The sequence below is a fragment of the Falco biarmicus genome, chromosome 10 (assembly GCF_023638135.1).
Source record: "Falco biarmicus isolate bFalBia1 chromosome 10, bFalBia1.pri, whole genome shotgun sequence".
Taxonomy (NCBI): Eukaryota; Metazoa; Chordata; class Aves; order Falconiformes; family Falconidae; genus Falco; species Falco biarmicus.
The window spans coordinates 33,746,218-33,758,694 of record NC_079297.1 but is presented as its reverse complement, the minus strand read 5'-3'; the positions used below and the strand labels follow the sequence as shown (position 1 = coordinate 33,758,694).

Here is a 12,477-nt window from a genome sequence, read left to right as displayed (position 1 = left end):
CAAGCCCTGCGCCCCTCTCACGGGCCCTGACACCTCCCCCCCCCCCCCCCCCCCCGAGGCCCCGCGCCCTCCTCACGGGCCCCCCCGCCTCAGAGAGCGCGGCCGCTCCCCACGCGGTAACCAGCCTCCCCCCCTCGAAAAATAAATTTAGCAAGGATTTTTTTATAATGATTATTATTACTAATTTAGGAGTAAAAGAGGAAGAGCCTCACCCCCCGCCCCTCCTCCGCCAGGAGGCGGCTCGCACTCCCCCGCCCCGCCCGCTCCCAGCGGGGCCCCCCCAGCGCTGACCTGATGGGGCTGATGCGCAGCTGCTCCTCCCGCAGCCCCCGCCAGGCGCCGGGCAGGAACTCCTTACACCACAGATACGCCCTGCGCCGCGTCCGGGGGTCGAGCGGCGGCTCCTCCTCAGGCGGCGGCAGCAGCAGCGCGGAGGGCGGGGTCGAGGCGCCCCCGCCTCTGCTCGCCGCCACGGGGTCTTTCCCCTCGGGGTCAGCGTGAGCCAGCGGAGAGGGGGGCTGCCCAGCGGCGGGGAGGACGACGCCGCCCCCGCCGGAACTGCAGCCCAGGAGGAGCCCGAGCGGGGAAGGGTCGGTCTCGCCGTTACAGAACTTGGTTTTCATAGCGTGAGGCGGGCGGGCCAGAGGGCGACGGCGGCGCGGAGGGGGCGCGGCGGCCGTTAAGACGGAGAGCGAACGAGCGAGCGGGCGGGCGGGCGGGCGCGACAACTGGGCGCGCTCCCCCACCTCACGCACGTCCTTCCGCAGCGAGCGCCAGCGGCGAGTGAGCGGCGCGCTCGCTCCCGGCCCCCCCCTTTTTATAGACAGCGCGACACGCGGGCCCGCTTGCCTCACGCTTTTTCCCTCTGTCCTGATTGGCTGCCGGGTCCAGCCTGGGGAGGGGGAGAAGTTGCGAGGCGAGTGCGAGGAGAGCGCGCGCGCCTTCGCCCAGCCCCCGGAGAGCCCCGCTGATTGGTGGGCGAGGCAGCACGAGGCGCTCGCTCGGCCTGTCACGGGCCGCCCCCTGGGAAAGGAGCGAGCCGATTGGCTCGTCGTCCCGGTTGTCGCGGTAACCGGCGCGCGCAGCCGGGGGGGGCGCAGCGCGAGGTGACCCCACCCCTCCTGTGAGTCGCCGCGGCGCTCCCTCTTCCCGCCCGCCCCGCTCCGTCCCCTCAGGCCCCGCTGCCCCTTCCCGCCGCGCCCGCCCCGTTACATCCCCTCCGTGCCTGCCGCTCCAGCCTGAGGAGAATTTAACGGGAGAGTTCGTGGTGGGGGTCTGAGCCGGAGGTGAGCACTGAGGACAGGGGAAGGAAGCGGGTCGGGCAGGGTGCGGGTCACGTCACGCCGTGTTGTGCGGTGGAGCTGCCTTGGTTGGTGTCTTTGGTTATATGGTGTTTTAACTGAGCTTGTTCTCCCTTAGGGTTGGCCGTGCCGACGCTTCGTAACGTGCCCGTGTCATTCATTCCCATGACTTGCCATGAAAACGTGGGAAATCTCTGTGCTGTACAAAGTGGATTACACCAATCAATAATATGTTTATTTAAACTCTGCTTCTTATGGAAAGTTACTGAGTTATTGTGTGTGAGGGCTGGTTCATGTCTATATGGTAAACTGCTCTCTTGGCTCAGAAGAAAATCATACCTGAACTGAAAGGTAAGCTACAAGAAGAAAAATTTCCACATGCAGTGCTACAAAATTGATTTTCTTTGTTAGTTTTGGCTGTGGAAAGGCGTTCTCGTGTTACGGGAAACATCAGCACCTGCCTTCCGGTCCTTCGCAGCACTGTGAGAAGTGCCGGAGCGGTGGTGTCAGAGCCAGCTGGAAGGAGCCACAGCTTTCCTGGCCCTCCTGCAGCCAGAGGGGACCAGAATGTTGCCTGATGTGTTACACCATTTCGTCATAACTGAACAGTAAAGGAACAAATGACTTTTGAACTACCTTTGCCCTTCCTGACTTTTTTCCTCCTTTGGCTGTTCTCCCTTGATGGTCTTTTACTGTGTATAGGGGAAGCTTGTGGGCTTTTTTAATAATAGTTGCCATTATTGCAGTGATCATTAAAGCTGGGGATTGCTGGGTTGCGAGGGGACTTCCTGATACAATCCTTCCCTCATCCCTCCCCAAACTGTTTCACTGCATCAGCTGTTCCCTGGTTTTGTCTGCACACTTTGGCACTCCAGTGCTGGGAAAACCCCAAATAGCCCGGGTATTTTCTGAGAAGTGGCAGCAAAGCTCCAGAACTGGCTTCAGAACCACTTTGTGCTGGCAGAGCAGCTTCAGCACAACCAAAACTGTCATGGCTGAGGCATACCAGACCCTAATTTAGAGGAAGAGTGATGTATGAGTTAGGGGTGCCAAACTGGAACAGAACAGACAAAATATCTCTTTTCTGCCCTTTGTGCCTCACCTCTTCATTTACGAAATAAAGTCCTTTAATCCGAGTACACATTAGGATGCTGGAGAGGGGGCATGCAGTGGCTGCTGAAGTTGGCAACACGGGGCTGTGGAGAACACCTTCCTTTTACAGGTCCTTGCTGAAATACCTGACATCATCACTGATGTTGAATAGCCAAACACCAAAAAACAGTTCTACGGATGGAAAGCTCATTCTGCCACAAATGCTGATGATGCCTCTATGTCTAGGAAGAAGTGGTAAAAATACCAGAAAAATTTGCCTTTCAAACTGGCCCTTCTGTTTCCAAGTGCTTGAGCTTCACACTACTTTGTCATCGCATAAGTAACAGACTTTTCCCTAATTAATTTGACTGATTTTTTTTCTAGATTGCTATCAGTGTGGAAAGAGAAGGCAGAAACGTCAGAGAAATAAAAGATTTGGTTTTCTTGGGTAGAGAGAATTCTATCCTCTTCTACTAGACAAGAAAGCTCCAACTCACTGATACTGGCCATTTCAATGACATTTGTCCATACCAAGTCATAAGCTTTGCTTCAAAACCTTAAATAATGTCTTTCAAAGCCTCAGAGAATTTAGAAGGAGATAGGAAATTATGTTTCTATTTGTTTTATATCCTTTTGATTACAACTTTCATAGTGTCAGTCTAGCTTGGGTTTCAGTCCTGTAATGAATTCTGTGTTGATAAGTATCTTCAATCCATATGAAGCCCATACACATACTTCCTTTAGAAGTTTGTTCTGCTCATTACATCATTTGTTGTTTTAACAGCTTATTAGTAGTTAGTAACTCATTGTAATGTATTGTTGAGTTTACAAGAAGGGTGTAACTCACTTGAAAACTGTTCAGAGTGTTTTACAACAAACACGGTCTGTCTTCTGGGGAACCTCAAGCACATACAGTGCAATGAAGGTGAGAACAAAGTGGTAGAGGAACTCATGACAGAAATAGAGGTGAGTGTAATCATAAGGGCTTGGCTGCAGGTTTATTTGATATGAAGGCATATCAATGTTACTTGCCCAAATTATTTTTCTTTTATTATTCCCAGAAAGTAAACGTTGGTTAGGGAATTAATTATTAGTTAAGAGGACTTTCGTCTTTAACTTGTGGGTAATAGTTCTTTCAGCCACGTTATCCCGCAATTGTGCATTTCAAATGTGGTTGATTCGAATGGGCAGGAAGCCATGTGGCAGCAATGGCGTGAACTTGGTCTTCTTGAAAGCCTATGCAGCAATGCCAGAGATGAATGGTCTGAAGGCATGACGCAAACCCCAGCAGAGTATGTGGGAGGACAGGTACTGCTTTCACTAAAGGTGAAAATAAAATAATTTTCTGCTCTTACCTAAGAACTTCCCTGGTTTGGCTCAAAGCATGCAGGAGGAGCAACACCGGAGAAATTTACACTGCCTTTCTTCATGCAGTGTATTTTAAATGGATAAACAGAGAGAGAGGTTCTCATTGTAGTGCTACTAAGGTGGTACTTGTAAGTTTCAAGTCCACATTCAAACTGAACAATCCAAAAAAAAAGAAAACAAACCTATTTCTTGTACTTGTGTATGTGATATTTTTTTCTGCTTCTGAGGAGGAATGTATTACACTTAGACAATGCATGTAGTCAAACTCAGAAAAACTTGGGCTTCTGCTAACATCAGAATGTATTGAAACCTAAAAGGCATCAGAAAAAAAACCCTAAGAAGGGAATTCATTTCTGAATTATTGGCTCAAACACTCCAAGACTGAACAGATAGAATACTGGACTCAGACTTGAGAAACCTGATTATGTTCTCAGCAGCAGCTGAGCCTTGTTTCCATTTCTTGTGCACTAGGAGCACCTTGTTGTTAGGTAGCAATGCAATATCCTAGCCAATGGATTAGTCAATCAACCAGCCATCTCCTTAAGTAACAGAAAAAGGCAAACGTGTCTTCACGTTCCTGATGTCAGATTTTACACCATAGCAACCAAGCTGCATTAGCACATTTTTTTATAGATAGCAGACATGGGTTCTGTATCTATGTTCAATTTCTGATTCCATCTAATAGATTAATCTACTGTAGCTTCTAATAAATGAGACCCATTAAGGAGAATAATTCTTAGCTGTCTGTATCCCCTGGATAACCTAACCTGGCTTTAAAACCTGTGAAGGAAATAATGGTGAGATAAGTAGGGTTAGGGCACAGACAAAACACATAGTGACTAATTATGCTGTAAGCGAGGTACAGTCTGGACTAAGGTCCTGTTTTCTGGGGTGAGTAGAGGCTTGAGAGTTTCTGTGACCTCTGCTGTCAGTGTGGAGAAGGGAAAGGTATTCATCACAGAAATCTCCTTCCCCTCAGACAGTAAAACCCAGCTTTTTTTTTTTTTTTTGTAATTTACTTTTCCTTCAACTCCATACCATGACCATGCAATCTTAATAATTCAGTGGCTGACCAAAATATAACGGCCAGCATGTCCACCACTTCCTTTGAAGTAACAGACATTTCTTCACCAAGTCTTGAGGAAAATTTCTACTTTTCACTGGTTCTGAATGCAGTCTCAATCACATACTCAATTGGGAGAAGGCATATTTCTCTTTTCATATATATATATATTCATATAAGACAATATAACGTGAACCATTTGTTGGGTTTTTAATATGTGTGATTTACTGAAGCTTATTAGAATATTTTTTCCCATTTTTCTGTAATACTTGTGTATCTGCAGCAATGGGAATTGCAGTTGGATTGATGCATGATTTTATTCACCCACAGTTGCATTGGTGCAGTAAAAATTGCTTATTGCTCACAAAAGATCTAAGTCTAGAATTCTGACTCACAAAGCACTTAATTTTCCTTCACAAGTCTTTCTGGCTATCATGCCAAGCAGCAGCAGATTCTACTGGCAACATCAAATGCCAGCTAAGGCCAGATCTGCCACATGGCAGGGAGAGAATGGTACTTTTGTAGAAGGATGCAGATACTTATTTCAGCTGAAAGGCTTGCAGGCTTCTTAATAGTAGGTGTTGATAAACGTTCTTGATGGACCGGTAGCAGGTTGCTCTTGGGTTTGTCTGTCCTATTTTTTTAAACTAGGCTCAGGCCAGAGACTTTGACACAGGAACTGTGCAGTTGTTGCAAGTATGGGTGAGAGTTCAGGGCTGTCCTTGAGTCCCTCAGCCTCTTGGCTCACCTCCTCGGCATACTGCTCATGGGGGAGCATTTTGCAATAGCAAAATACTCTCGGCCTACTTCTGCGTTCAAGTTGCTTTTGGACCAGGGAGCCTGTTTTCATTTTCCAACTCCTTGGTTTTACGTCTGGTAAAAGCCCTGATGAATTTAAAAAAAATGAGCAGCTAAGGCTGCTGTTTCTTATTCCCTGCATCAACAGCCAAAAAAATGCTACTCTGAAAGGCAGGGATTGTGAGGGTTTGAAGCTGTGTTAGCCACCTAGGCAAGATGCAGCTGCAAGACAGAGGCTGCACAGCTGTCCCCCCCTCCTCTTCCTCAGTGATAGGAAGGGTATTGGGATCGCGACAGGCAACGTTCTCCTAGATCCATGTCTCCAGCAACAATACTGCATGGAAAAATAGACAATAAACAGCCTAGAGACAATAGGGGATTGGAGTACTTCACCCAAAGCTCCCTTTGCTCATCCCTTACCAAGAGAATTTACAATGTCTTCTGTGCTTTGACCCTAAGAAAGAAAGAGAATTTCAGGACTGAATTTAGGTGGTCATACGTTAGTTTATTTTATTTCTGCATTTGTTTAGTTTCCAGCACAAAATACCAGCAAAAAAAACCAAGGTGCAGGTTTGGTTCCTGAAGTATACCTGCCAGAGCAGACAGGGTTAACAAGGGCTTAAGATGAAGGATTTACCCTAGGCACTGAGTTGGTATTTATTTGTCTCCTGTGAATGCAGGGGAAGTGTTACACCGGAGAGCAGCCCCACCAAAAGGATAATATGCTCATTCATTTGCTATGTTGGTCTAAGATAACCACAGAGACCCAGAGGTTGTACAGTGCCAGGTACTCCAAGCAGTATGGTAAGATAACAATACCTGGCTCAGGTCCCAGAGAATTACTTTTCTTGGAGTCAGACTGACCAAGCCTTTATTATATTACAAGTTACTTAATTTCTTACTCTCTACCAATTTCATCTCATTGAAGAAACCCAGCTGGGAAACTTTCTCGGGGCCTCAGAGAGAGTTAAAAATCCAGTAGGAATTAGCTAAATATTCTCTTATTTCTTTTAGAAACTCCAGCTTTGAAACTCCTGGTTGTGCGGGGTACTGTGGTGCTGTAACAGCTTCAGATGTATCTGCAACCCACAGAACAATACACCATGAGGTGAGTATCACTTTTAATACAGTCCCAGTTTTGTAATCTTTCCCATGAGTTCAGGCACTTCAACATCTGTTTTACTTTTGGACAAGCGTCAAACTCTTCTACAAACCTCTCCCAGCTCCCCCCCCGATCCCCAGCAGAGTTCAAGAGTGCAGCCACGAAGCCTTTGTCAGACGAGATTCTTGAAGCAACCTCTCCTCCCAGCCTGGGGACTGTGCAGAAATCCCCTCGCAAGGGAGTCCTCCCAGCCTATGCTCAAAGGAGAAAACAGTTGCTATAGTAACGAGTTCTCTACCTGCACTGGATCAGCTCTCTCTTCCCTCTTAATCTTCCCTGGTTTTATTATTTCTGGGCAAGAAGCAGCTCGTCAGGTCGGAGCTGCGCTTGGTTCTGCAGGCTTTAGCAGTGTGTGGAAGGCACTGGGGGGTCCTCACCCATCAGGTGGTCCTTGCTTGCTCACTTCACCTGCTGGAGGATGTCCTGCGTGAGGGTTGTCACCACTGTTGTTTTGTGACAGAGACACCCAAGCTGCAGAGGAACAGGCCCTTTGCTTCCTCTTATTGGCCCTGGCTTGCGGCGGAGCCCTGCTGCTATCTTGCCTGAGAAAAGACCTGCCACTGGTCCGTAGGCTCACTTGCATCCTTTGCAGCCTCACCGGGATAGATTTCAGCCTGCTAGTGGAAAAAGAAACTGGATACAGTTTCTTTTCTGTGATAGCACATATTTGCAACTCTGCCTGGAATTGAAAGTGACCACATTCATCACTAAAAACACTCAGAAAGTTCTAAACCTGGCTAAATTGCATCTTTTCCAATATATCTACTTGTGGCCAGTCCTTGGGCTAATAGTTTTCTGCGTTGTGAATTCCACTGTGGGAATGCATAGCTGGGAGCCAAAGAAACTGCTGTAAGGAAGAACATGCCAGAGCCACCTCTAGCTGGTTTAGGTGTGCAACACAGGCAAATTGCCTACACAAGCTGGGGCGTGTTCCCCCGGCAGCAGGTGGACTAGCATGAGGTGGGTATGATGTGGTGACTAGGGAGGGGGGAAAAAAGCCACAGAATTAATTACCATGGATGTAATAATGGTCACTAAGAAAGGCTGTAGGGAAGCACATAGGACAAAAGCTGGTAATGCACTACAACGAGGCATCAGGCACTGTCACTGCTTGTGTTAAATGCTCAGAGCCCATACGCTGTGAAGAACCCGAGAGCATTCACTGGACATTTGCACAGACAGGGCAGGAGCAAAGCCAGTTAGAAGATTCATTCTCATGTTCATGGAGCTTCCATTAACATAACAGTAAATGCCCTATATTTAAATACAGCAACAGTACAATACAATGCAATACAACAATAAAAAGATCCAAGGGCACATCCACACCTCGCTTGAACAACAGCCAGTAGAAAAATAAAAACGTGTGTACATTTCCAAACCCTTTCAAAATCTGTTGTTGACCCAAATAATGAAGTAGATCACAGAATAATCTTAAAGTGACTTGGACTTCACAATTGGAGTTTTTTCCTCCTCTTTTTCTCATTATGCAACAATTTGCTATGCTAGGCATGCATAGCAATGGACTAATACCAAGCTGAAATAACTGATTTGTGATGGAACTTGCAATTCCAGTATTGCTGGTCATTCAAGCATGCTGCAGTTTTTTCCTGTGTTAGGATGTAAGAGGGTGGGTTCCAGATATGGATTCCAGACATGGTAGTTTTGACTCGAACACTGATTGTACTTGAGTAATTGGCATAGTTCTTACGGCATCCTAGCAGAGTTCATCATTTAAGCCAAAGAATGGTTTCTAGCGGGTTATTTCCTCGTGTGCTGTTAAACTTCTGTCTTGGGCACAATCAGAGTAAGGAGGTGGCAGAGAGGTTTTGAATCTTTGGGGAGCCAAGCCTGCAGCAATGGCAGCCATGGGACTCTGCTGGCAGAGCCTGAGCCAAGATACATGTTCTAGGCAACAGCTTCGTCTATCCACCTCACTCAGACACATGTTCCTTCCCAGTGATAACAACTAGCAGCTGGAGGTTAAAGAAGGTCTTTACATGTTTCCAAATACGCAGCAGTATGATTATTCATGGGGCACTGCCTGCCAAAGTGGTCACTGGACTTGGAGCATACACGTGCTGAAGGGCAGACAGGGTAAATACAGGAAGATCAGAAGAGTAAAGTTACAGCATTATAGGGTGCTGGCTGTGTTCTTCCTGGTGTACACACACACAGAGACACGCTGATTTTCAAATGTTCTAGCCTAAAACCTAGAAAACTATAGGTCTTGTCAGTTTTACACAGACACTGAGGATTTCTTAGCCTGTATGAAGAGTTTTAACTCATTTCCATTTATAGAAGGAAACATCGCTCTAACTTTCCTGTGATGCTTCATTTCATTTTTTAAAAAAACACTCTTCCAAAAAATCAAACAGCGTTTGCAAACTTAGTCCTTTGCCCTAGTATCTTTGACTAACAATATATCTAGTTATTGTACAGGTCTTTAGATATACAATAATATTTTTATTGCCATATTGGCATAAAATGAGTGGAGTGGATTTTTCTGTGAAACACTCCACATCATCCAGATAAATGGCCTTCATTCAGAAGCAGTCATTAATAATGCCTGGGAGGCAAGGGTAACTTTATAGATAGCCAAAACGATTTCGTGATATACCTAAATTTCAAAGCTGCAGGCTGGTTTTTGACCCCAGAATTAAGCTCACTGTTAGTTGCTACTGGAATAATGTTGGACGCTATGGAGTTTTTAACTGTGGTATTTTGTGATTAACTAATTTAATCCTACTTTGTTTCCACTCTGACAGAGGAATAACACAATTTCTCGTGACAACTAGAAAACTGTCACCAAGCAATTAATCCAGATTAGAAATCGTCTGAAAACAGGATGAAACCCATTGCCTCTTTAACTGGAGCATGTTGTACTCCATTACAGGTGTTTAATAGATTTATGAATTAAATACAATATGATATAATGAATTTCTCCTTTCCATTCTGATGATAACTTGTGCCAACTGAATTTACAAATCTGGCTTGTTATGTATTAACCAGTCATCTGGGAATCTGATTGAGTAACACAGCAGTTGTTGCAATACCAAGACTCCCACATAAATCATGCCTGAGTCCTAAGTAAATATTAGTTCAAATACTGATTCACATGAGAGATACGACTGCAGTTTAAGAGGTTACAGGTGCCGGCTGAACTACTTTAGAGAGGACCACTCCCTCTGCGTTCACTTCAGATTCACATCAAAGTGCTCACTTCACTTTGAATTAATGGGAACACAGCATTTCCCTTCACTTTTGATATTGACACTATATCAGAACCTATTTTTGATGCTCTAAATCAAAGGTATCACAGCATGTGTAAATACTAAGTTATTCAGTTATTTACACTCCAGATAGGTGTAACATCTGGAGGGGACTGAGACATAAGAATTTATTTTTTATGGGGCACTGAAAGCAGGGGGAGAGGGAGGCACATAGCTTTTTTCCTGACATATAGATGCTATAACAACTGCTACCCAAAAATCAAGAAGAAGGAATATGAGATGAAGGACACATTCAACAACAAAATGAAAAGCTATCTTCCACATTTCCACACTAAATAGTAATCTGTCGTCAGTTGTAGGAAGCTCAAGGGAAAAGGAGTGCTCCATCCCGTTTGTTTCCACACTAACAAAAGGTATTGTGAGACACATCTACACTAGCAATCTGCTCTTCTGTTGCAATATAGATATCTCCTTTGCTTAGCCTTGAATCCCAATTGTTCTGAGCAGGGCCAGCACAGATCCTTCTGGATACATTTCACAGTTACAGATCTAAACAAGAATGAGTTTCCCCAAAATCTCCAGGGCACTTCTGTCTTAGCAAGTCCTAAGCCAGCAACCAGAGAAAAGCACGTGTATGCTCCATTCCAAGCAGTCTGAATAAGTGGACTGTGAATAACACAAGCCAGCTGCTCCAGATCTCCAAGTCATGTGGATATTCGTTTTTAAGAGTGGCTCTGCAATTGCTATATTCACTAAGCAAATTGTTAAGGGAAAAGCTTACATCATAGGAATGAAGTTCCTGTTTTGAGTAATTTAAGTTTACATCAAAAGAGCTCAACCTTTTAAATGTAGGAAGCCTGGCATAGCTTTATCTCTTAGATTAGTTCATTGCTTTTGTTTCTTAAAGGCACAGAAAATAGATCTATACATTATCTTAGCTTTCAGAGTAACACTGTTTTCTTAATAATATTTGTAAGAGAAGTGGTTGGAATCAAAGCTTAGAGGATCACACCACATAAATCACAAAAGCTTGATAGTAAAAACCAATACCTAACTGGTCACTGAATGCAGAGTAATTAGAAACATAGAATATCCTGAGTTGGGTAGGACCCACGAGGATCATTGAGTCCAACTTCTGAGTGCACACAGGGGAGTCCAACTTCTGAGTGCACACAGGGCAACCTAGAAGTTAAACCATATATCTACAAAGCATTGTCCAAATGCTTCTTAAACACTGACAGGCTTGCTGCCATGACCGCTTCCCCAGGGAGCTCGTTCCCATGCTTGACCACCTACCCCCTCAGTGAAGAACTTTTTCCTAATACCCAATTAGCCCAGCAAAATGTTCCCCAAGTGACACCTTTATTACAATATGCTCTCCACAATGCACATGCAGAAAATCACTGTTCTTTGAACTGCTCTCTGCACAAACTCTCCTTGCCACGGACACATCCCGTGCATGCGCAACTGAACTCTTTTGGCCTGCAGTATCTGCTGTGGTTAAGGCTTCCTATGCTCCATGGAATGGAGGAGAGAGTGAACTCAGTTATCTCCCCATTCCTTCTAATTGTCTATAGCTGTGGGACAAAATCCCCACTTGTATCATTCCTCAGCACGTTGTGCAATTTTAAACCCTTTCCTTACATACGTAGTTAGCATATTGCTCTGAATTGTGCAAGAAATTATTTTGTTCAGTGGTTGACAAACTAGTTACATCTTAAGGACTTTTTGGCTACTGCAATCTAGCTGCTGCGGCCGAAACAAACTTCTGCTGGTTCCCAACTGGTCTCTTGCCGTATTTTTTTGCCCTACAGAAGCTGCCTTGTCTGCCACAGGAATTCAGTTTGCCAGTCCTCTTCAAAACAAGCCTCCTTTTTGGGACCGGGTTTGGCCATCTGAAGATCTGCCTCAGCTTCTCTGCAGGCTCTGATATGAGCCTGGCAAATCTACGCACCCTGGAAGAGCACAGGACCTCCAGCAGCATATGGGACCTCTCTGGTGTAACTTCCAGTGGGATGCTGGGGATCTCAGCTACGCACCTCACCAAAGCGTGGCATGCCTCGCGGCCAGTCATCGGATAATGCATGCAGTGATTCATTGCTGCATCTGGGCAGGAGGAAGAGAGTTCCCACAGTACTCGTTCCTCTGCTTATTACCGTGGGATCTGCACCCCAGCTGTCTAGGAATGCTTGTGCTGCCATTTGGAGAAATGCCAGCAGCAAATTCAGCGGCAGCGAGCATCAGTTTGGGGAACCAGAGCTCTGTGGTACTCAGCAGAACAACAACTACACTAGACGTATGCTGAAGCAACTAACTTAAGAACTACCTTCAAGAACTGCTGCTCTGAACCCCACATGCACCTTTTCTGCCCAGAAAAAGATCTCCTCAGCCACTTTGTGATTCTAATCGCAATACTGGAGCAGAGAAAGTGTTGTAAATAAGGTGTGGTCAATTATTGTGTAA

General features: G+C 45.6%; 1 protein-coding gene and 1 long non-coding RNA gene across 6 annotated transcripts in view; one reads left to right on the top strand and one right to left on the bottom strand.

Moving 5' to 3' along the window:
* The window catches only part of CHKA (choline kinase alpha), a 23,251-nt gene extending 22,477 nt beyond the window's left edge, over positions 1–774 (bottom strand). For both annotated transcript variants that reach the window (XM_056353600.1, XM_056353601.1), the window contains exon 1: positions 292–774. In XM_056353600.1, the coding sequence (XP_056209575.1) occupies positions 292–623 (332 nt within the window). In that variant the 5' untranslated portion in view covers positions 624–774. The remainder of the gene's footprint in view (positions 1–291) is intronic.
* LOC130155852 (uncharacterized) lies at positions 460–12,477 on the top strand. Of its 4 annotated transcripts, none has more exons than XR_008824235.1 (4): positions 950–1,286; positions 1,420–3,701; positions 6,303–6,730; positions 11,829–12,477. It is a non-coding gene; the product is annotated as an uncharacterized LOC130155852 (long non-coding RNA). The 4 variants fall into 4 exon arrangements; XR_008824236.1 differs by having other exon boundaries at positions 1,420–6,409; positions 6,637–6,730; XR_008824234.1 differs by lacking the exon at positions 950–1,286 and adding an exon at positions 460–590 and having other exon boundaries at positions 1,420–6,730.